This window comes from Daucus carota, chromosome 1 (assembly GCF_001625215.2).
Source record: "Daucus carota subsp. sativus chromosome 1, DH1 v3.0, whole genome shotgun sequence".
NCBI classification, from domain to species: Eukaryota; Viridiplantae; Streptophyta; class Magnoliopsida; order Apiales; family Apiaceae; genus Daucus; species Daucus carota.
Genome location: NC_030381.2, coordinates 35729625 through 35753061, shown reverse-complemented (window position 1 = coordinate 35753061; position 23437 = coordinate 35729625). Strand labels below are relative to the sequence as shown.

General features: G+C 33.7%; 3 protein-coding genes across 13 annotated transcripts; 1 reads left to right on the top strand and 2 right to left on the bottom strand.

Annotated features, from left to right (window-relative positions):
- Nucleotides 1-2898: 2898 nt before the first annotated feature.
- On the bottom strand, nucleotides 2899-5051 carry LOC108194950 (peroxidase 29). Its single transcript, XM_017361888.2, has 3 exons — nucleotides 4742-5051; nucleotides 4249-4606; nucleotides 2899-3380 (listed from the first exon to the last, which is right to left on the bottom strand). Exons 1-3 carry the CDS (start codon nucleotides 4955-4957, stop codon nucleotides 2989-2991), a joined length of 966 nt encoding a protein of 321 aa, XP_017217377.2. The 5' UTR covers nucleotides 4958-5051; the 3' UTR covers nucleotides 2899-2988.
- A 6016-nt stretch (nucleotides 5052-11067) lies between these two features.
- LOC108199947 (probable pectinesterase 67) lies at nucleotides 11068-13209 on the top strand. Its single transcript, XM_017367982.2, has 5 exons — nucleotides 11068-11416; nucleotides 11545-11707; nucleotides 11941-12147; nucleotides 12309-12559; nucleotides 12756-13209. The coding sequence occupies exons 1-5, from the start codon at nucleotides 11088-11090 to the stop codon at nucleotides 12907-12909; spliced, it is 1104 nt and encodes a 367-aa protein (XP_017223471.1). The 5' UTR covers nucleotides 11068-11087; the 3' UTR covers nucleotides 12910-13209.
- A 293-nt stretch (nucleotides 13210-13502) lies between these two features.
- On the bottom strand, nucleotides 13503-20729 carry LOC108204654 (uncharacterized). 11 transcript variants are annotated; one of them, XM_017374197.2, is made up of 13 exons: nucleotides 20202-20729; nucleotides 19277-19697; nucleotides 18528-19197; nucleotides 17705-17745; nucleotides 17201-17269; nucleotides 16212-16312; nucleotides 15779-15872; nucleotides 15419-15517; nucleotides 15211-15279; nucleotides 15077-15126; nucleotides 14915-14996; nucleotides 14249-14343; nucleotides 13503-14012 (listed from the first exon to the last, which is right to left on the bottom strand). In XM_017374197.2, exons 1-13 carry the CDS (start codon nucleotides 20579-20581, stop codon nucleotides 13898-13900), a joined length of 2286 nt encoding a protein of 761 aa, XP_017229686.1. In that variant the 5' UTR covers nucleotides 20582-20729; the 3' UTR covers nucleotides 13503-13897. The 11 variants fall into 11 exon arrangements, 3 of the variants coding, with proteins under 3 accessions (XP_017229686.1, XP_063937879.1, XP_063937883.1); XM_064081809.1 differs by having other exon boundaries at nucleotides 13758-14012; nucleotides 15077-15120; XR_010285756.1 differs by lacking the exon at nucleotides 13503-14012 and having other exon boundaries at nucleotides 14316-14343; nucleotides 14915-15011; nucleotides 15076-15126.
- Nucleotides 20730-23437: the final 2708 nt, after the last annotated feature.

The following is a 23437-nucleotide window of genomic DNA, read 5'->3' as shown; positions in this document are numbered from 1 at the left end:
ATTTTGTAAAAATTTGTATTTGCGTTTATTACGGCATAAAGCAAAAATAAATATAACAATAATCTAAATTGAATTAATTGGACACATGTAAAATGATGACCGAATATACATTTCTTTCTTTTTTGTCTTAGACATCATACACACACATATATATAAACAGACAAAATGTTCACATTAAATTTATAAATTAAACTATATTTTGTCATTTCAGAATAAACAAAAAGAAAATGCTAGGTACACTGAAACATTTTCTAAAATTCTTTTCCCATATGAGGGGTGAAAATTTGATTGGTTGTATTTTCCATTTGTATGCCACATCATTTGATAAAAATTTTGTTATACATAACATTACTCACACAAAAAATTCATTGTCATCTTTATATTTATATTAAATAGCAGAGAAAGGATTGGCCACACGTATGATTTGACAGAATGATTTATATTCAATAAACAAGATACACAGAATGATTTGACAGAATGATTTATATTCAATAAACAAGAATAAGTATAAAAAATATTAGCGTGTGCAGAATGCAAATACACACCCTTTTTCTAGTGATCAAAATATATTCACGGATCATAAAGTCGCGCTGTATCGCATTGTATTATAAAATATAAATTGAGAATTGATAAATAATCTCCTCAGATTACTATTTAAACTCCAAATTTGATTTTTCTAATAATAAATTACATATTTGTCCAAATTTCTTGATTCATTTTTCCATTATTCAATATACATAAATAATATATGTACAAATATAGTTTAACTGAACATCTAGAATGAAACAAAATCACTTGTTAACAAAAAATAAAATTAAAAAAAATAATATTAGAACGCCTATCCAAGCTTTCTTTCTTTATTTTTGCACGAACATTATACAAAGTCTTGGAAATTGCCTCAAGACTTGAATTACTTTGCCTGAGTGATGTAAGTATTTGGCGTGGTGGAATACCTGCTCTTGTCATCACTTGAATTCTTTCAACCTCGTCTTTACTAAAACGACGACAAAAGGGATGGCCAGACATATCTGTCGAAGGTTCGTGATTATGAGACAAATTTTTTATATCCAACTTCCATACCCCATCTTTTTTTCTTTTTCCCCAAACTTCAAATGGACAATCAAATAATCTTGATCCAGTCACTTTTCTTTTTTTTCTCTTCAGGTGGTTTGGTTGCATGATATTTACCACCTCTGTCACAACAAATTACAACATAACAATTTGTCTTCGATTTTTTAATTTTTGTAACGAAACTTTTTTTAAAACAATTTCACGAACATTGTTGAGAAGCTCTTCACGATTCAAAAAATCTTTTGTTGTAATAGATAATAGTATATCCGATTCTTCTGGACTTCGATTATCGATTACAGAATCATCTATATACAAATGAAAATCACTAAATTAATAATATGTATAATGGAAGCGACTAAAGATTCTTTCTGCAATAGATATCAACATGGTAACTAAAATTCATGAATGAAAGTTTAGTCATGAAAATTACCTCTCTGAATAACCTGATTGACATGTCCTAAATCGCATGCTTTGTAGAGCTCTTCCACATTTTTTGTCCGAACGAGTTCGATCATATCATTGAGATCTGCTAAAACTTCATCTTCAATTTCTGTATGCATGCTTTACACTTGCGATGGAAACGAGTTGGAAGCCAGAGGGGAGATGAAGGGTTTATGTAAAGAAATTAGGTAAGCCTGTTTGTTTGATATTAAATCATCCGTATACTCTAGAATTGTATTTTAGAAACAGGGACAAGTATGTAATTTATTATTAGAAAAGTCAGGTTTGGAGCTTAAATAGTAAACCAAGGAGCTTATTTATCAGTTCCCTATAAATTTTAATTTTTGTGATACGATTATGGATTATATTTTTTACGAATCGTGTGTGATGTTGTGCGGGTTTCAATTTAACATTATTATTGTGATTCAAACTTACATCCGGCTTATTTCGCCTTTAAGCTGGCTTATTTATTACACAAACATACATTTTTTAGCGTAAAGCTAAAGATTGCTTAAAATCTGGGTTTAAGTTCAGACAAACACCCTCTCTCTTAATTTATACATTGAACTTATCAAATTCAAATTTTTAGTGTTGCGCAGTGAAATCGATTCTAGTTTTCGTTCAACTAATCATGACTGGGTTATTAACTCAATCTTGAGCCCGAACAATTTAACCGAAGTGTTCTGCTCCTGCTCGGATAGGCTGTTGTACGTACACCCTAGTTGCCGCCAGAGATCGCCGAATTTGTTTATTATCGACATTTCTTCTATTACAACGCAACACTCTTTGAGAAGCTTAAACTGTACGTGCACACAACTATCGCGCGTCTGATGCAAAATTAAGCCGATTAAATTTAGCTATAAAATCATCACAAGCTAACACATTCTTTGTCCCACTTGCTTAGTCCTGAACAGGTATTCGAACTGTACAGAAAATTTCAGCTAAGATCAAAAGCTAAAGAACAAGATTGGCATGAACTATGGTATGGTAATAACATAATATGCTAGCTCTATATTAGTCGGTCACTAATATAGTAATATTGCACGGGAGCTTCGTGAGATTCATAGCGAAATGCCAATGAATAATATGATGGCCTCAATTGAACTGGGTACCAATCAAGCAACTGGTTGAGAGCGAAAAATATTTGGCATCAATGAAGCAATGACTCAACTTAGCAAGTCTCTCGTACCACTACAACAAAAAACAGAAGTTGCAACCACCGTCAGAAACTGATTACGATGAAAATTGGTCATAATTTCGAGTGCAATCATACGAGCTTAATAGGTATTCGTCGTTGGATTAGCATAGCATGGTCCCCTCAAATTCACTGAACAAGTGTGTTCAAATTTTTAGTTGATCATTAATATCCGAAGCCAACATGGATCGTACATTGCACAATAAATTCATATGATGCCGACCAAATTATTGTATTTGAGCATGTACAGTATGACAAAATACTTCAATCCCTCCTATCATTTACCTTATTCTGTTACAACTCCTTCTAATCATGCCTTGTTTCCCTGTCAACACACCATAAGAAGAGAGCTTCACAAATGCCGAAGAAAATGCCCTGAAGAACTCCCCTTCATTCGCTGCAAAACGCTGCACAAACGGCAACGTTCTGGGGTCAGTCGCTAAATCAGCGTCAATTTTGAGCACCCCACGCCCTCTCAGTGTGCTCCAATAGTAGTGGTTATCAAACATAAGTGTAGTGGGATCGTTTAGTACGAAGCTAGTATTCGGAGTTAAAGAGCCGAATGGGCAGCTTAATCTCAGCGACACTTCAAAACCTGGGGACATGTTTTTGTCCACTCTGGCTAGACGATCCAAGATGTTCACACAATGCGTGACACCTAATGAATGAGCACCTGCATTTTGTACGACGTCACATGTATGCACACAAATCATCGACAGAGACAATTTACCAAGTCCCTGTAAATTTCATCAGAACTCAAACTAAAAAGTGGTTGTTAGTGTATGCTCATGACCACAGACTAGAAAATCCGTTAATTATATTATAAGAAGGGATGGTATCCAGCAATCGGGGATAATAAGTTGGTATACTGTTAAAAGGATATTCAATGTATACACAGTTCTTTCCACATTATACACAACTTGTCAGTTTGCTATTCATTTGCCAGATAAAGTCAGGAAATCGATCAGAGACAACAATAGTACTTGAACTCTTGAATCAACTTATCATAAATACTACTACCAACAATAATAAAATCTGCACCTGTTGCTTTAAAGAGCAATGACACCTCAAACTGATTAACTGTAAAACTTGTCCCTCATCTGTAAAAGTTTTTCTAATAAATCTAAAATGTGTTGATAAGCTTAAAAGCTAGAGTCCCTCTCGTACAAAATACTATTGGTAAAACTGTAAGTTAATTTAGTACAGTTTGAAGATGTACTTGGAGATCCTAAATTCAGTAAACATAAAAAGGTTTTTTTCCTGGTGTGTGTCCACACATCTTAATAACTCTACTTTTTACTTATATGAGATTTAGAGCCAATAGATATTCACCGCTTAACTAAAAAGTGATTGCACGAACATACGCTAGAAAATCCGAACATAAGATTATTCTGTTTTACTACTATTTCTTTGCAAGGAATATATTTGGAACTCCTTTGTAAAAATCACGTGCAACCCGCAGTGGTGATTTAATGTTATGCATGGATATAAACTACCAAAAGCCACCTCAGAGAAAAATAAAAGGTGCAGTACGAACGTACCCATAATGGCAACTGCTTCTTCAACTGTCATCCCTTTCCCAGCAAACAACTGCAGCATCCCATCGACATTTATACTCACCGGTGGTAATAATGTGTCCGCGGCTTTACTGCTTGGGGCGACGGCTGAATCACGCCGCCCCAAAGGAACCGGTATACGAGGGCCTAATGACAATGCCACGGCTTCTCTCGCAGCCAATACTAAAATATCAGCACATGATACTTTCAAAGGGCATGCTGCTTCTACCATTGATTTTATGTAATTTATATGCTCCAGCTTTCGTACTCCGAAATTTTTACTTGAGATAATCTCTGGAGTGCCGCCGTTGGTTGAATCAAGAAGGATGGATGCATCACAACCCTGTGAATAAAAAAAAATATTCAACAAAAATGAGACCTCTTTAAAAATGCAAAATGACCTTTTAACTCACGGGACAGCCTAGTAGTAAAGACTTATCCGTCGGAAATGAAAACTGAGGTTCGAGATGGATGAGACCTGAACTTGGCAATCATGAAAAAGGAGGCGCAACAAAGAGGGAGCTGAAGTAGGATCCATGAGATGAATGGAGCTAAGAGCAGCTCTAATAATGTTCTCCACTTGTGGGCATGAGTCTTTATAGAATCCATAAGAAAGGCTCGGTCCTTTTGCTTCAAGTAGTTCAGTGTTGAGGTTGAAACTGAAGAAAATGAAGATGAGCACTGAGAATAACATGTTTTATGAGACACTACTCCCAATTGGGTGCAATCAAATCTTTTTTGATTAATTCTTGTTCTGTATACTCAGGTCGTCCTTGCTCCTTTTTAAGTAGTACTCTAGTAGTCAATAAGCTAATTAAGAGCAGCTGCAGTTATTTATATTTAATGTCAGAATTAAATTCATATGAAAAAAATCTGGGTGGGTTAAAACAGTACTCTATGATTTATTATGAAATTACGACAAATCATTTTTGATAAATTATGAGAAATAAAGATCCAAGGGAAAACGAAAGTCATTTTCCACGTAGTTTCAAAGCCATTCAAGTGTCAGAGTATATATGAAGGTGCTCAACAGTTTATGCCGGCCTGGGCACATCAGATTTATTTCGTTTTGAATTGGGATAGATACGGATCATAGCGCATTGACGCCATTGTGTTTAATTCATATATGACATGAGTTTTCTTTATCGGCTGAACAATAATGCATTATTTTCAAATTTTTTTATCAACAAATAATCTGTAAATATCGTTGTAAGTTGTAACTTACTACGGTTATTTTTTGCGGATCAGACTCGATTAGAAAAAAGTGATACGACATATATAGTAAGGTATTTGGCGAGTGTATTGTTCAATTGAAAATGTAAGATGTGGGTCACAAATCTGGCACATGCGAGCATTTTATCGAATTTGATGAGTTTTAGTGAAGATGTGACAATCCTGTGTATCATTAATTCATCTATTAATTCTTTAACAATAATATCTAGTTTCAAAAAAATATATATATATATATCTAACTCAGAAATAGTGTTCATAAATTAGTACTTTAGTTTAAGCAGAACTAATTCTGAGCCACATAGAGTATTACTTCAATATAAACCAAATAAACTAAAAATTAAAAAGCTTTGCCACCGATCAATTTTTATCGTTATTTTTAATTATAAAAATCACTAATTTGTGCATCATAAGTCACTTTATATAAAGCATATCTCGCGAATATAAATATATACATACACACACACACACATACATACATACATACATACATACATACATACATACATATATATATATATATATATATATATATATATATATATATATATATATATATATATATAGGGATAGGATCAAATAAAAACTTTTTTAAGTTACAAACTTACAAACTTTTTTTTATTCTCCCATCGTGTTAATCCTTAGTTATATAAAGTATCCATGATGAAAATTTTTCAAAAAACATCACAATTTTTAAAAATAACGCATAAATATATCGCGTTTTCAACACATTTATAACCGGGGTTCAACATCGGGTGTTGAACAGTAATTATCATTGTGTTGAATATATCTAAAAAGATGTTTAAACTATACCTCTAGGTTTGGGTAGGGTCTAGAAACATATATATTAATTATATAACATGTTTACCTTAGTTCTTACATTTAAAAATTGGTTTATGTACTTTTCCACTACTATTTTAATCGATGTTCAACAAAATATGTTAAAAAAATGTTGAACTCAAGTTATATATATGTTGAACAAAAAAAGTTTGTAAGTTTGTAAGTTTGTACCAGAACCCTCCCCTATATATATATACAACCTATATAATCATCATAATCACTCGTATCATAATAAGTGACCTCCAGCCACAATTACCAACGCTTGTTTATGACTGTGCACCACCGGCTACCTTCACTAATAGCCACCGCCGCTTGTTATCATAATTTATCACAATTAGCGACTATTTATCACAATCACACACCTCCTCTCATCACTTACTACTATCATGATGGACTTCTTATTATCATAGTTGATCAATAATAATTTATAATTGACAACTAGTAGTTAAGATAAGTATATTTTCTTAAATATGAAAAATAAAAATTACAAATTTTACTTTATAAAACAGTGATTAATACAGTAGAAACTAGTGATTTTTGTAGTTGTAAATAATGATTTTGAAACTGGTTTTTAATTTGTATTTAAAATTTGGTTTGTGTTTTATCACTAGCCTACATGAGATATATGTTTTTCGTAATACCATTATATCCTATACACACATTACTTTTTTTAATTATATAAAACATTCTTACATTCATATATTTTCTTTACATTCATAGATGTTTTCTACTTGCCAATATTAGCATTCTGATCAAACAGAGGAAGTCAGGGTGAAACTGAACAAATACTATTTTCATATTTGAATATTGTTGCACAAATGCTGTTGGAAAAGATTCGAAATAAATGAAATATTATACAGGCATACTGTACTACATGATTACACATTGTGAGTATGATAATTGTATGTAGCATAACTGTATAAGTTTGTGGTGGTGAGTGAACATATAATTCGATCCGCACATTGCTGGCTTCATCAATGTGGAAGGAGTAGGTTATGGTTAGGAGTTTGAGCTTTAATGTCATGCACCCAAGAGCTCTTAGATTCACGTTTCCGGTTCATGCTCAACTGTTTAATGTGAAGTCAACCATATAATATCGTACCTGACAAAAAAAAAACAACCAAATAATAACGTACCAGTATTCCTTCGGGCATCGTACTCCCTGTATTCTCGTATATTCTCGTGTAATAAGTATTGACATTTTTTTTTGCGTAATTAAATATATAAAAAATTATAATATGTTGTATTTTCTTATATCTATATTTTTGTTTAGAAAAATTTTGAAAAAATAATTTGTAAAATATATTCTTTTCATCGTAAATTACATGTAAAAAATCAAAATAATTAATATTTCAGAATGCAGGGAGTATCTTTTAAAGAAAAAAGTTTGTTCGTGAATAATTGTCCTTTTCATATCCGAATATTTGATTTTATAACTGACTGTATATTTAAACAATATCATCCATTCCTTTTGTCAGGTTCATAATTATATGTTTTTTTTCATTGTTCGACACACATTTTAATGTTTTTATAAAATATTTTTGTAACTTATTTTTTATAAAAAAATTCTAACTAAAATCTTTAATATTAAATTTTAATTCAGAACAAGAAAATCTTAAATATAATTTATAAAATTATAATTTACAAGAGTATTAGAATACGTGTCGTGTACCCTCCACTATTGTATGCAATTCAGGGCGACGAAAGGAGTAATACAGTAAATTGAGACAACTATACAAATCTATTTTTGGACACCTGCTACATAACCCTATCTGTTTTTTAATATATGACGTTTGACTTTTAACACACAATTTTAAGTGTTTTGATTGTGTAGTTAAAAATATATGTTTTTAAAAAAAAATCCAAATCAAAATTTTAATTTTATAAAAAAATCAATTAAAAATAATATTTTCGGTCAACCCATCTAAAAGTAAATGTTTGGTGCACATAATTGTATACAAAAACATGTACTTAATGACATGTGGTTAATTTTAATTGGAATAACCCAGCATTTACACCAACAACCCCAATTAAAACCCACCAACTATGTCGTTATATACAAATTTTATGTACACAAATGAGCACGTAATACTACTCCATCTAAAATTATATGCCCAAGTTAAAAATGTCATAGGGAAAAAAAACAAACGTAGTATCATGTATCCCTTCCAGACTTCCACCATGAATGTGGGATAAATTCCCAACACTCCCATCCTCGACAGGAAATATGATCGTCGCCGGGATTTGGGTAATATTAGTGATAAGGCCAAAATCGTCTCCTTTTGTTGACCTTGACTTCAATGTCTTGACGCCGAGAAGTGGTGGAAAGAACCGGGAGGGAGTCTTGCAAAACAAAACTCGATCGGGGGTGGTGGCCGTCAAGCCCCTCTGATGTGATAATCAGTTGGATGTCCCTTTACCAACTTATGATAAAATGTTGTTAGTGAAGATCAACTTCCCTCGACCTCTCACCAAAGTCTCTTATTTATAGGAGATCCTTGCTGCTGGATGACGGGAACACTCGTTGTCTGTTGGCTTCTTGGCTGTCTGCGGGGAGGCCTGATTGATGACAACGGGGAGTGTAAAGCGGTGACTATCATTGCCCCCCACTCCTTGAACTTACTTTAGTGAGTTGGAGGAGTATAAGATACTGATGGAGTGTTTTAGAGGTTAATTCTGCGGAGACAGGTAAAAGACCGTGCAGAAGCGGGGTACTACCATTGCCCCCCACTCCTTAAACTTAGTATAGTGAGTTGGACGAGAATAAGATACTTAGGATGTGTTTTAGGAATTTTTTTGCCATGATCATGAATATTGTCAAAAGAGTATGTGTGACTTGATCGTTTAATTTACTCTGTTTTGTGCAAATCTTACAATAGTAAAAAGCAGATACTTATCTTGTAGTCCACAGTATTGTTTGTGTTGGTGTGTAGTGATTCATATCTATTTATAGTACATATTGATACCTGCTGTAACATAACATCCGTTGCTAATAGGCACATGCTCTCAAGCGTTCTCGTCATGTCACCGGGTGACGGGCATAGTTCTCGTGATCCATTGCTTAGATGGTCGTTAGTGGGTATTTATGGTAGCAGGTACTATCAATTAGTTTAATAATTATCAAAAAATTTATATCATTGTAGACTTGTAGTTCACCCCACGCAGATGCTCCGATGGATTCACACAACACGTAGCTCGTTAATCGGTAACATGCCGTGAAGCCCGCCGCTCTTCGCAACTTAGTAGTAGTAGAGTAGTATTTTATCAGCATTGATGTATATTCAGCGACTTGATTTATCGATCATTCCCCATGCATTGTGTATTGACAATAGTATATTCCCCATGCATACAAAATACTCCATCAGTACAACGCTGTATATCTCGGCTGATCTTGCTGCGAGTAATAACGCAGTTTTAGAAATCCGCCATGCAGGACCCATATATATACAGCTTAACCAGAGTGTTTAAAGACAATTTAAGTGGAACATGCTAACATGCGTGCATCCTGGGGAGTCTCAACATTATTACTGGATTTCCGTGTGGTCATGATGATAACACACTTAACAATCACCACACTTAACAATCATTTTTTGATTATGCGATAGATTTGTCTTAGACTTGAATTTCATTGATAATAATGACGCTTACATGTATAAAGATCCTTACCTACTGCTTAAATTTTATTATTAAAGATCCAGATTTTCTCCGATACTTTTAAATGTTGAAGTAATACCTTGTTAAGATGGATTAATTCTCTCACAATCAATGCAAATCTCTAATATTCTCAAAAGATGAATGAAAGCAAAAGTATTTCAACACTTATATATGAACAATTTTTTAGCTCTTAGACAACACGAGATGGTGCTCCTACAACTGATTCTAAGGCATATCATCAAGTGATCGGCAAATTATAGTACATTGTACATTTCTTTCATCGACTTGACATCATGCAATTTAATCTGACTATATCAGTTCATGTACGCTTCTCATCTATAAATCATTGGAAAGCTGTGAAGAATTTAGAGATTTAAAACAAGTACAATCATATGGTCTAAAAAATATACACATTACACAATGGTTCGTCGCTTCTAAACATCTATAATGACGCTAATTGCGAAACTCTTGTTTTTGCTTGAGAATTATAAAATGGAGAATGCGTTGTAACATGACGATATTAATATTTGAGAATGATAATGTTTTTTATTTTTAATAATTCAAATATTGAGTGCTACGTCTATCTTTCATATAAACTTAATTATATTAATACATTAAACATTTTATGTTTCCGCACCCATCTGACATTGCTATGAGAATGCATCCTTTTGTACTAGATTGTCGTTTATTCAAGTCAACCAACTGAACAAACTCATTATTCACAAACAAAATTTGTGGGCAGCTCAAAATGATCTTATATTAGGAGTATTAGATATTAACAACATTTCTTACGACAAGTTTACATGGCTGCATGCAACAAGACTCCTCTTTAATATGGCCAATTTTCTATCTGTTTTTAAAAAAATTAAGGAAATTTGAACCCCAACTTAGACAAAGATATAAAAAAGGAGATGACAAGTTAAAAATAAAAGTGAGACGTCATGACAACCTCACAATTATTAATGGAAGTCCTAAGTTGTCTGAAAATGCCACTCTTGCCAGAAACTCCAGCCCTAATCTTGTGCAACAACTAAAAAACAAGAACAAAACAAAAAATTCAACCTCAGTTTCATTGAATGGCCTTGTCATTCCATATTCACATGCAGCATTTTAACCAATTTCATCTTCCCCCTACAAACAAAATGTCTTCTTCTTCTTGTCTTCAAGATAAATCTTTAATTAGTAGAACATTATATTTTCTTCTTGCTATAACATTCATTTCATCATTCGATGTTGTCGCTGGCTCGCCACCTCCGAAACCAAACATTGTTGACGCTTCTGTCCTGACACAAAAGATTAACACCAATCGCACAATTAAGGTTGCTCTGGAAGGAACAGACGGGTTCAAGTCGATTCAAGCCGCAATTGATTCGGTCCCTGATGGGAATACTAATTGGGTCATAATCCATGTTAGGCAAGGTGTTTACAGGTATTGATGAAAAAAAAATTGTTTGTTGAAAATAGCCGTTTTTCGTGTAGAGGTGGTAATGTAGTTTTATGGATTAGTGATGAGAGACAATGTGTGTAATGCAGACAATGTTGATGCATTTGTTGCAGGGAAAAGGTGACAATACCAGAAAAGAAGCCTTTTATATTTTTAAGAGGAAATGGTAAAGGAAAAACAGCGATCAGGTGGTCTCAGAGCTCGGTTGACAACACGGAATCCGCTATTCTAAAAGTGAATGCTCACCATGTTGTTGTGTTTGGTCTCAGCATCAAGGTTCGATTCTCATTCTCTTGATTGATAAAACGGATTTTCTAGTGTATGTCTATCGGCTTTGTATAGACTTCAATCTCATTAATAATGATGATCCTTGCATGCACAAAAATCTCTGACAATAAAAATCATCCATCTAAGTAAAGAATGACCCTTGACAAAAACATTTGGTTATTGAATTTCGTTTTAGAATGACACTGAATGTTCTAAAACTTGCGACGTGATGGAATTTGTAGAATGATGCTCCCACTGGCGTAGCAATGACCTCCCAAAATCAATCGGTGGCAGCAATGGTGGCAGGGGACATGGTTGCTTTCTACCATTGCGCATTCCATAGCACCCATAACACACTGTTCGACTACAAAGGCAGGCATTACTACGATACCTGTTACATTCAAGGCTCTATTGATTTTATATTCGGTCGTGCTCAGTCCGTTTATCATGTGAGTACCTATAAATTCTTTTTTCATTAAACTCGGGGTTTTAAGAAAATTGGTCATTAAACAGCTTGAAACTACCCGGGCTTTTTTTCTTACTTTCTCTGCACATTTTGGATGATGATTTTAATCGACTCATGAAAAAGGCTCGCATTTTTTGGATTCAGGACTGTGAGATATTTGTGGTTGAAGACAAAAGGGTAGAGATCCATGGGTCAATAACAGCACAGAACAGGCCAGCGGCAAATGAAGACAGTGGATTTGTGTTTTTGTATGGGAAAGTATATGGAGTCGGAGAAGTATATCTGGGAAGAGCGAAAGGAGCGTTTTCCCGAGTTGTGTTCGTAAAAACTTATATTTCAAATACCATTGTTCCCGAAGGCTGGAGCCTTTGGAGATATGAGGATGGCAGCACTGAGTAAGTACTTCGACGTCATTTATTACTCTCTCCGTTTCAAAATACTAGTAGTCATGTCCGGCTTTTGTTTAATAAAAATAGTTGAAAACGTTCAAAAGTCAGGCCGGACTACTAATTTGAAACGTCTTTTCTTTTTACAAACACAATCTTGGTCTCGGGTTTTTAATGAAAATACTGTTTGTAAATATGAAAACAGAAACTTATACCAGGCAGAGTACAAGTGCTACGGACCAGGAGCACCAACAACAAAGAGAGCAAAATGGGCTAAACAACTAAACGATAAAGAAGTCGCCCCCTTTCTTTCCATAGATTTCATCAAAGGCAAGGACTGGTTGCCTGCTTGGTCTTAAATCTGCATTATCTTCTTTCACGCTTCGCTTGCCAGAAAAATAGAACTCAGAAATCACGCAGACTCGGAAGGACAAATGGATTTGATTTGCAGCTCTAAACCATATGATAATTAGTTATCCTCACGAAGATATAAGCATGTAATGTAGTAACAATACGTCGCAAGGGTTGGTAAATTTCGGTATCACAAGATGTCACGAGATACATGGACCGAAATTGATCAGCTCTCGAGCCTTCGTGCATGCAAACATATTTGGGAACAATTATTGATCCGCTTTTATAAAGTTCCAACTTTTTCCTAGAGCTAAGTTGAGCCTTAACGAGTTTAGTGTTCAAGAAATTGAATCTCTGGTCGATGAAAAGAAAAGAACTTTGATTTATATATACATTGGATACGCTTATAAGCTCAAAATAGGTTTATCGCATAGGCTCGATAAGTTTGAGTCTACTGCTCTGCCTGCAAGTAATCGCAAAATAGCATATTAATGTTGCCTAGGACAATAGGAACGCATTCTGATATAAGCTTGACTGATCCCCAAACTTCTATATACTGCGCGGAGAAAGGGAAAAAAGCTGCGGGAGGGCACGAAGTGTGTTTAAGATTAAAGTTGTCACCTTCCTATTACTTTGAAATGTATTCTGAATCACCACAAAGCTAATAATGCTGAAAAAAACAAGCAAAAACCTTTTGAGATCAATTACAACTACATATCAATAACATGTGGTGTAAAAGACATTTGTTTCTATCGCATAACATGCAAATCCAAATTAAGCCCCTCGGCATGCCTAGCAGTAGATGTTGAAGTGTAAAACGCACAAGAAGTTTCCGACCACTCTCATAAATATTGATTCTTACTTCACGAACTCTGCAAACCAACTAACTTGTTGTGATGATCCGGCAGCTCCGTTCCGGAAAAGACATGATTGTTGATGCTGGCATGAAAATTGCCCCTTGGTCATAATCAGTAATGGATTATGTGCAGCACTCTATCAGGGTGGTATGTCCTGCATTGATGTGTTCTGCTTAAATTGAATGGCGTACTGTCGCTGCAGATCTTTTAGCCTTTCCAACAACTCTTGAAATGTTGGCCGGTCTTTGGGTTCGCTGTCATGACAATTCAGGTCAGCTCAATGCACATATGAAAACAGTTATATTACATAAAATTTAATAAAAAATTCTATTAATCACATAATTATTGTCCCTTAGACCTGTGCCAAGCATGAGCAGTTCTATACGATATTAAATCACAGTTCTATACGAGATTAAATCATTATTATGCAAAGCTAGTACTATTTAAAGAATTTAAGCAAAACAGGAGGAATCTTAATCAAGTTAAGAACCTTTGGAAGCAGCTCTCAATCAGGGAAGCCCAGCGTGCATCCACATCATTTGGGATCTCCAGCCGCTGGTTCATAAACCCTACTGCTCCAATCACCTGAAAGCATAAACATTATTTGCCACGCATGCTAACCAGACAAGTTAAAACTGTTTTTACCTCGCATCTTGCTAAACGTTTCAATTATTTTGTTGCTTACCAGTACTAAGCCACTAAGGTTAATCCCGGATTCACTTTGACATGTCTTCACACTAATATATTGACCTCTTCTCTTTTTCTACAAAACTGCCAGTTTTTTGTTCGCAAGGGTCGAGCTTTTCAAGAATAAATATCTACTAATCTTTTGTCTGGAATATGTGTACCCTACATAACTTTGAATGTGTCTCAAGTCATATAGAACCACCTTAACTGGACCAATCAAGTTCTTCACTGTGACTTCAACATTCTGTACTACCTAATACTGAAGTCACCTGAGGTATTTTGCCAACAAAATTACAATATCTTCAGGTCCTTAAGTCCTTTCCACACACTGTATATATCTTTCTACTTACCCAAGATATCAGCCAAAATAAATGCCCTGCTTTTGGCCCCCACCTTATCAAATTTAGCTCATATTTCGCGATTTTTTTTGTTCTATCGTCAAAGTAAAGATATCAACAGTAAACAATACCTGCATGGAGTTAAGATGATCCCAGGGGATCTTCTCCGTGGCAAGTTCCCATAATACAACCCCATAGCTGTAAACATCGGACCTGAAATTACCAACAACACCTACTAGAATTATAAGCTTTGTCCAATAATCAATGCGAAAGCAATAATTCTGAAGACGTACTTCTCATCAGATGGTTCATTGCGAAGAACTTCTGGAGCCATCCATTGAGGCTACACAAAAAAAAAAAAAGAACCTTGTAATAAAGAACCTTTTTTTACACCTTAAAGATCAAATTATCAGCACCGATAATATACCGTTCCTTTTCCTGTTATTGTCTCCAAAAATTGACCATACTTGAGACGCGACAAACCGAAATCACCAACCTATTCAGCTTAATAAATTAGAAAAAAATTTATATTAGCCAACACAATTTATATATTTCACAAGGAAGATAAAGCAAATAAGATATTAAAATGAAATATGAAGAGAACCCAACAAGAAACAAGAAGTGACGATGAAGACCTTCACATTCCAGCTCTTGTCAACAAGAAGATTTGAGGACTTTAAATCCCGATGAACAATAGGTGGGCTGCAGTGATGAAGATAATTCATTCCTCTTGCCTATATATGGGTAAGATAAAAATAGTGCACGATAAGTTCCTATAAGATACATATCTGTAGAATAACATAGCTTTTAATCAGCAAGATATTCTTCCAATTTCAAATTATGGAAGAAGGAGAAGGGATTGAGAAGAAAGTATCAGCAACACCTGGACTTAATCCAGAGAAATAGTTGGTAGGAAGAGAAAATCAGATTAATACATGTGAATGTATATGTTCTTCTTACTACAAATATATACAAGTATACTGAATGAATCTTACTATATCCAAGGCCATATGCACACGCCGTCTCCAGTCTAATCGTGAAGCACTTTTCTGTGAAGTGCCTTTTTGTAGCAATCTAAACAAACTTCCACTGCAAAACCACAAATAGGACAGAAAGTAAAACAAAAATCTGCTATATTACTATAAAGAACTCTATATAAAGCGATTATCTTTCTCCATCACAATGTAGTGTACTTATTAGGCTTGTGAGGAGTGGTTGACCACCCTTTACATCTAATTTGTTTGTTGTTTCCATGGTTTCACCTTTTAAAGGGACAATATTAATTTTCTAGACTTGCTTATCACTATTACAATCAAAAGGACATGAGAAGACTAAGAAATATGCAAATACAGATATTACTCTACAGGCAATTAATATGGGAATTTGCTTGCAACAGTAAAGTATTCACAAGGGGTTGTAGAATGAAACCGAGGAAGGAACTCTGTCACAATGCAGAGCCGCTCAGGTGAAGACACAGCACCCATAAAAAGCAAAATGTTTGGATGTCGAAGCCTTTTCATGAGAGCAACCTTCAAGCAAACAAAGTATAAACCTCTAATATCAGAACCAAATATCAGTATAATGCAGGAATCCTTTTTCAAAGAAAATGAAATAATTACTTTGAACAATTAAATTTCGATATAAATGATCATCTATATGATAATTAAGGATATGAAAAAAATCTCAGGACATTCCTGTAGATAAATATTTAAGAGTTATAACCAGGCACCACACAGACTTCCACTCCAAGAGGAGGCTTTCACCCGTATGTAAGAACTACCAAGTTAAATCATAATATTTTCAGCTCCTTATCAACCGTTTCATTTATTATATTTTAACTTATTCTCAGATCATATTATTAGACCCAGACCAATGATGATGATGATGATGATATTAAAAATACTAAATTAATTAAAGTAACAGTAATAATAACTTATGCATGTCTACAATTTTTTTAACATTAGAAATTGGTAAGTTTTTATATTCGATGCAAACAGCTACTAGGAGACTGGGACAGAAAGAACAAAGACTACATAAGTAATGTGTGCGCTCATGCGAGTTCCTCGTGTGTCACTTACCTCATATGAATTTATTCACTTTCAATTTATCCTTTCATTTTAAAATATTACTAATATATTCCTAAATTACAGCTCAAGTGTTCATTAGTTAAACTAGGTCCAGCCATCTACTGAAAGCAAATTGCCCCGATTTTGCTCATGTCCTACCATTTAAAAATACATGTACAATTTAACATATTATGTCTACATCTTAGTGGTGGTGCATGCAAACCAATATTTGTAATCATGTCTATAAGACTGACCCAAGCATATTTGTACATTGAACGCCGCATTTTTCTGATAATAACAACAGTAAATCAAACAATAATTTAATTTGGTGCGAGGACTTAGAAGAGTCACCTCTTCTCTGAAAGCAAATATGACATCATCTGAATATTCTTGCTTAGAAAATACTTTGATGGCAACATCCTGAAAAACATAGACGCCAAGTTACACACCAACCTAGCAAGATTCCAGATTATCATGTATTTTTTTATTGCAAGCAATTGAACTGTAGCTAAAATTAGGAACTATAGAGAAGAAAATACTGTAGTATCCAATTTAAGCATGCTGATTAGTGACTATGTGATGCTTCTTTCACAACCTAGTTTGAATTTTTCAAACACATCCTTTTCTATAAATTTGTGAAGAGGCATAATGTGGACATCTATTTACTGACTTAATAGCTTAAGCTCTTCTCGCAGAAAGATGGATTACTGGTATGTCCTACTATGATGTGCGCTTATAACATGTCGTTAATAATGTAGATAACTTGTCACTAATTAAAAAAACTTGGGTCATGTACGTGCTTTTGTTCATGATTCCAGCAAGAACAATATTACAAGAAAGAGACAAGGAACATACTGATCCATACCACAGGCCATGATAAACAGTTCCACAAGAACCTGCAAGAACATAATTAAGAGTGAAGAATCAGACAAATAAATGATTAGCTAGTTTATTAGACCGGCTTCTCCAAAACCATAGGGTGTTGGGGAAAGCTACTAAATGGACCTTATACTTTAATGCCACTAAGAGCATCTCCAATAGGCTCTTCAAACAAGCTCTTAAGTTTAAATTTAAAGATGTAAAAAGTAGTGCTCCAATAGGCTTCTAGTGGCTCTATAAAATTTAAGAGCCTTCTATCTCTCCTCTCTTTGAAAGAGTATCTAGATACTCTCAACTTATTATCATAAAATATAATATTCACTTCTCTCCAATTCTATCTCCAACTTTTCCCTCAGATAATAATAAATATAAATAGAGAGCAAGTATAACGAGTAGTGTTGGAGTTGTCACATTATTCAATGTATTAACTTGCTAAGAGTCGCATATTATATTATTTATTTTACATGATTTAAGAGCCTATTGGAGATGCTCTAAATATACATTACTAATTCCACTTGCTCGAAGGCCCATTACAGGTAAAGTGTATATTTTCACCATAACAAGCCCAGCCAGGCTTACAAACTCATTCATAAGCAACAAAAAAGGTGTCTGTGCAACTGTGAGGATATTAGTAGGAGGGTTTGGACAAAAGACCATCTACTAAATAAAGGACAATGTATTCTGGAAAATGCTGGGAAATTATGACTTCAGTAATAAACAATCTGCAACTGGAATTTAGGGAGCTTCACAATCAGTAACTGAAATGGGGACCAGAATTTAAATTTTATTATAATTATACCTTGCCCAATTTGTTCTCCAATTGTCAAGTCTTCCCACAAGATTTCACAGTCCAGAGAATCAGCCTCCATGTCCACTCTATTAATGGTACTACTACTCGTGCTACCGCAGCTACTTAAACTGCCTGAGCTGTAAACATTTATTGATGGCCAGGACCCCGGAGCCTCCTTGTGTGGTGATCTGTTGTTTTCAAACTCATGATTATCTGGTCTTGCAGATGTGTTATGGGTCATTTTATGAGCTAAATTACTCTCCTGAGCAGCATTTAACTGGGGCAGGACGGTGTTAGCACTTCTTGGTTCCAACCTTTCCTGTCCATTTACTTTCCATGGCCATGTTATATTTTTCTTGCTCATCCATGCCTCTGCCTTTGAAGTAATAATCTTATGGATCCCAATTTTTCCCTCATACTCATCACCACAATCTCTCGATTCTTTGCCATTCAGATATACATCATGAGCAGTGTGAGAAAAGACTCCAAATGAAGATGGGTGAATCTCTCCCCTAGGGGTACTACCACCACTTGAAGCAGCATCTTCCTTTTGTTCAAACAAAGAAGTATCTGAAAAGCCATGATCAGAATTATGACTTCCACCACTTCCTCCTTCACGGTCCATAATGCCATCGTCTGTCTTCATCTTCGACTTGACCTTGCTGCTCACCTTGGAAGCCTGATCAGTACTTCGAAAAAATCAATGCATAGCTTAGAATAATAGAGAACATAGTAAATAGATAGGACTACATACTAACCAAATCTGATATCTTCGAGGCAATCGCAACCTGCAGAGGCTGTTGAGGATTTAGCCCAAGTTTAGCTGAAGCAATTCTCCTTGGCCGGCTAACAACACTCGAATCAGTATCAACTTTCTGTGCAGCAAGCAAAGCTGAACTCATATCTTCAAATGGTCTAGAATCATTTGATACACAAATAACCCCAATCAAATTGCCATTATCATCATAAAACGGAGAGTTAGTGGCAATAACTTCAAGTCTTGCACCTCTCTTTGTCTTAGTCGGAAACTTCCCTGTCCAAGTCTCCCTCATACTCAAAGTATGATTTAATATATTATGACCTGAAACACAGTCTTCTGGATCCAGTAGTAGGTCAATAACATTCTGTCCATGAGCTTCAGTAGCAGAATATCCATACAACCGTTGTGCTGTTGGATTCCTGAACAATCCAAAAAAAATAAATTATAAGAGTTCCAACTACAGTAGAGTCTTCAACCACCTAGCACAAATACAGATAAATTTACCAAACTCAGCTTAAAAAGTTTCTTAAATTAAGTTCTGCTCCTAATAGGCTAATACTTAGAAGTCAGGGAAAATGTTGCGAGAATCAACTGAGAAGTGTTCCATAAAAATAGTTACTGTTTATTTGAAATCAAGTTGAAACTTAAAAGCAACTTCTATACAAAAGCAGAAATAATCCACCAAACGCTACTTTTAGCTTAGAAAAACTACTTATCACAAAATCTATCAACTTCACCAAACTAGTAAAAGTAGTAAACAAAAAATCAACAAAATCAATAGATATTTTCTTTCAAATCTTAATTCCTTTTAACCCGGCTCTTTCAGAATCGTAACAAACATCAAGAATCTGTTATCTTAACAAGCATATAAAAATCACAAAATCACCAACAATCAACAATTAACTTCAGATAAAAACACTCACCAGTAAAAAATGTGAAAATTCAAATCAAATATATGAACCGACTGTCCCATAGACTCTAGTATACTCAAATACTGACTATCACTAAACTCCGCCGCCGCCGCCGCCGCCGTATTCTCCGGCTCAGCACCAGCTGCAACAACAGTACTCCTACTCTCTCTCCTCAAAGGCGAAGAATGCCTGAAAGAAGCAGAGCCTTTTCTAAATGCAGCTAAGGAGCCAGAATCTCCGGCGAATCTCCGGCGTCTCTGCGGCGAAATAGACTGAGACCGTCGGTGATGATCGCCGGAGATGATTAACTTAGACATCTCCTGCTTGAGTTGCTCATGCTCTGATTCCAACACTTGGATCTTCTTTATCAGCTCCTCTGTTTTATTCTCCATTTACAAACACTTGTATGTATAGGTGTGCAGTTGTATGTATAGGTGCGGCTGATTCTGTTATGAATCAGTTAATCATTCCATTTATAACTGTGTGTAACTGTGTGTGACCAAAAAGGGAATGTGATGAAGGCTGAGCTTGTTAGCTAAGCTTAATGGCTGCTTTTTATTTTTTATTTTCTTTTTAATATTTTCTCTCTCACACAGTCACACGGTATGGGAACAAATGAAATAATGGGGAATTTAATAAAACTAATTATGAAAAGAGTAGCAACCGTTGGGTTCTTGATGGGTCACACTTTCTTTTTCTTAACCACCACAACGGAATTTATTTTCGGTGAGAAAATTGGAGATTTATATAATAGGTTGAAATTTATATAATTTTGAGGTTGATAGAGTTGGTTTAAAAATAGTGTGGAAAATATATAAATGCATGGTGCCATCTGATAGAACCCAGCAAATTAGGTTTATATGCAAGGACAAAGATCCATTGTCTTTTTGTACAGGTTTGTTAATGTTATCCACATTCGCATTACAGCTTCATGCTTGTTCTTTGTTATATTTCCGTAAATAATCGAAGCGATTAAAATTTTGAATATTTAATTACCTATTTAATTAATTTTTATTTTATTTTTGATTAATTACTTTCGATTTGTGTTTTTCACAATACTTTTTCATGACATTGAGTGTTTATTTACTTTTAGATTATTTGTAGATGGGTTAAATATCCGAATAATTATTTGTTTTTGTATTCGGATTCGGTTAAATTCACGAATTATTCATATTTGTTTAAAGTACTCAATTAAAAAAAATGAAACTAAATAACTAAAGTGTTGGACCTTGACAAAGTTATGAATTCTAGTATTTCACTAATTTAAGCAAATTATAAAGTACAAATACTACAGTCATCCAACTCAAAGAAAATAATATTCTAATTACAACCAAAATGTTAAAGTTTTTTCAACCTCTTAAAAAAATATTATGACAAGTGATATATTATTTTATATCATATTTTTCTATATAATATAAAATAATGTATATATATATAATATATATATATAATTCTATATAGAGAGTTGGGCTCAATGGAGACCAAAAATTTTGGAGTCATTAGAGACTACAGGATCTACCGTTAAATAATATGGCAATTAATGGACATGATTAAATATTCTTTGTCCTGCATTTCTAGTTTTGTAATATTAATAATTTACACTATTCTTGTCCTGCATTTCTGGTAATGTATTATTAATATTCTTGTCCTGCATTTCTTGTTTTTAATTTTAATTCAAAACTATGTTTGTAATTTACACTATTCTTGTCATGTATTTCTAGTAATGTAATATTAATAATTTGTCCCGCATATTTATGATATATCTAAGTGTTATTTTGTCTTGCAACAAATTCAATTCGTTGCAGGACAATGACAATGAGTTCAGTGCCAATCATAGCAGTGTCCAACCACATCTTTGTTTTGTATGCAATTATTATTTTTATTTGTTAGGATTTCGGTGATTGAACACCAATATTATGGAATTATTATTTTATGTTATGCAAGATTTAGAAGTACTGCTTGTTGTTCATCGATTTAGAAGTGCAGGACATGATAGGGTGAAAAAACAATCATGCAGGACAAAATATATGCAGCCGTTGGATGTTTAATGATTGGATGGTCAGGATTAGGTCTCTACAGTCTCCAAATAATCCAGTCTCCATAGAACTTTCTATATATATATATATATATATATATATATATATATATATATATATATATATATATATATATATATATATATATATATATATATATATATATATATATATATATATATATATATAATATAATATAATTTTCGAATAATTAAGCGAATAACGAATACAAATATTTATCTATTCGAATTCGTATTTGTTAACAAACCGAATTTTTTTAAAATTTGAATTTATATTTATATTTATTAATAAACAAAGACGAATAATATTAAACGAATTCGAATACCGAATAGTTCGTTAAATATTCGTTACGTTAACGGCCCTATGAATATCTTATAGATATTTACGATCCCTTGTGGTATATAATCACATTTTGGTCAAATGTGTATTTTGGTGTAACATTCATCCAAGAATACACTTTCCTCCTTGAGTTTTTTCCCAAAGAATTTTACTCTTGAGAGGTTTTAACGAGATCCATTTTTATGGGTTATCTCTGATTTGAAAGACAATGTTATATAGACATCTGAAATATTTACTTATTTTCGGTTACATAATACACTTTCTTGAATGAAGTAAACTATGTTCATCCGGATATTATAACTTCCAATCTTGATATGATACAACCATTTTATGGAAGGGAAAAAAAAAAACCTCCCGAAAATTACTAAAATCAGTGTTTATATCAGTTATGTGATTCCAAATTATATTTCTTTTAGGTACAATAGAGTCCATCTTCAGTTTGTTGTGATTGAATTTTTTTTCATATTATTATATAGTTAGAATTTTGTTTTCATAGGACAATCTTACGTATATTTTTGTCAAAAATGTTATTTAGGTTAATGAATTTTTTATTTTAAAATATTAAATATTAAATTATAAAACTTCTAAACAATATTTAATGCATCACTGTTTACAATTTTGTAAAGGTATTATCATATAGATAATAATTATAAATTAAATTAAATTAAATTTGTTTGTTTAATTTTTATCCAAAAAATAAATAACTGTGGAAAATAATAATTATTCAAATTACGAAAATGACTCCTGAGGTTGTCACTTTCTCCCGCAGGTAGTGTACATGATAATTATAACTAACTTTCCATAAAAATGTATCACATTTTAGATCGATTGGTTGTTATTTATAGTGCGGCT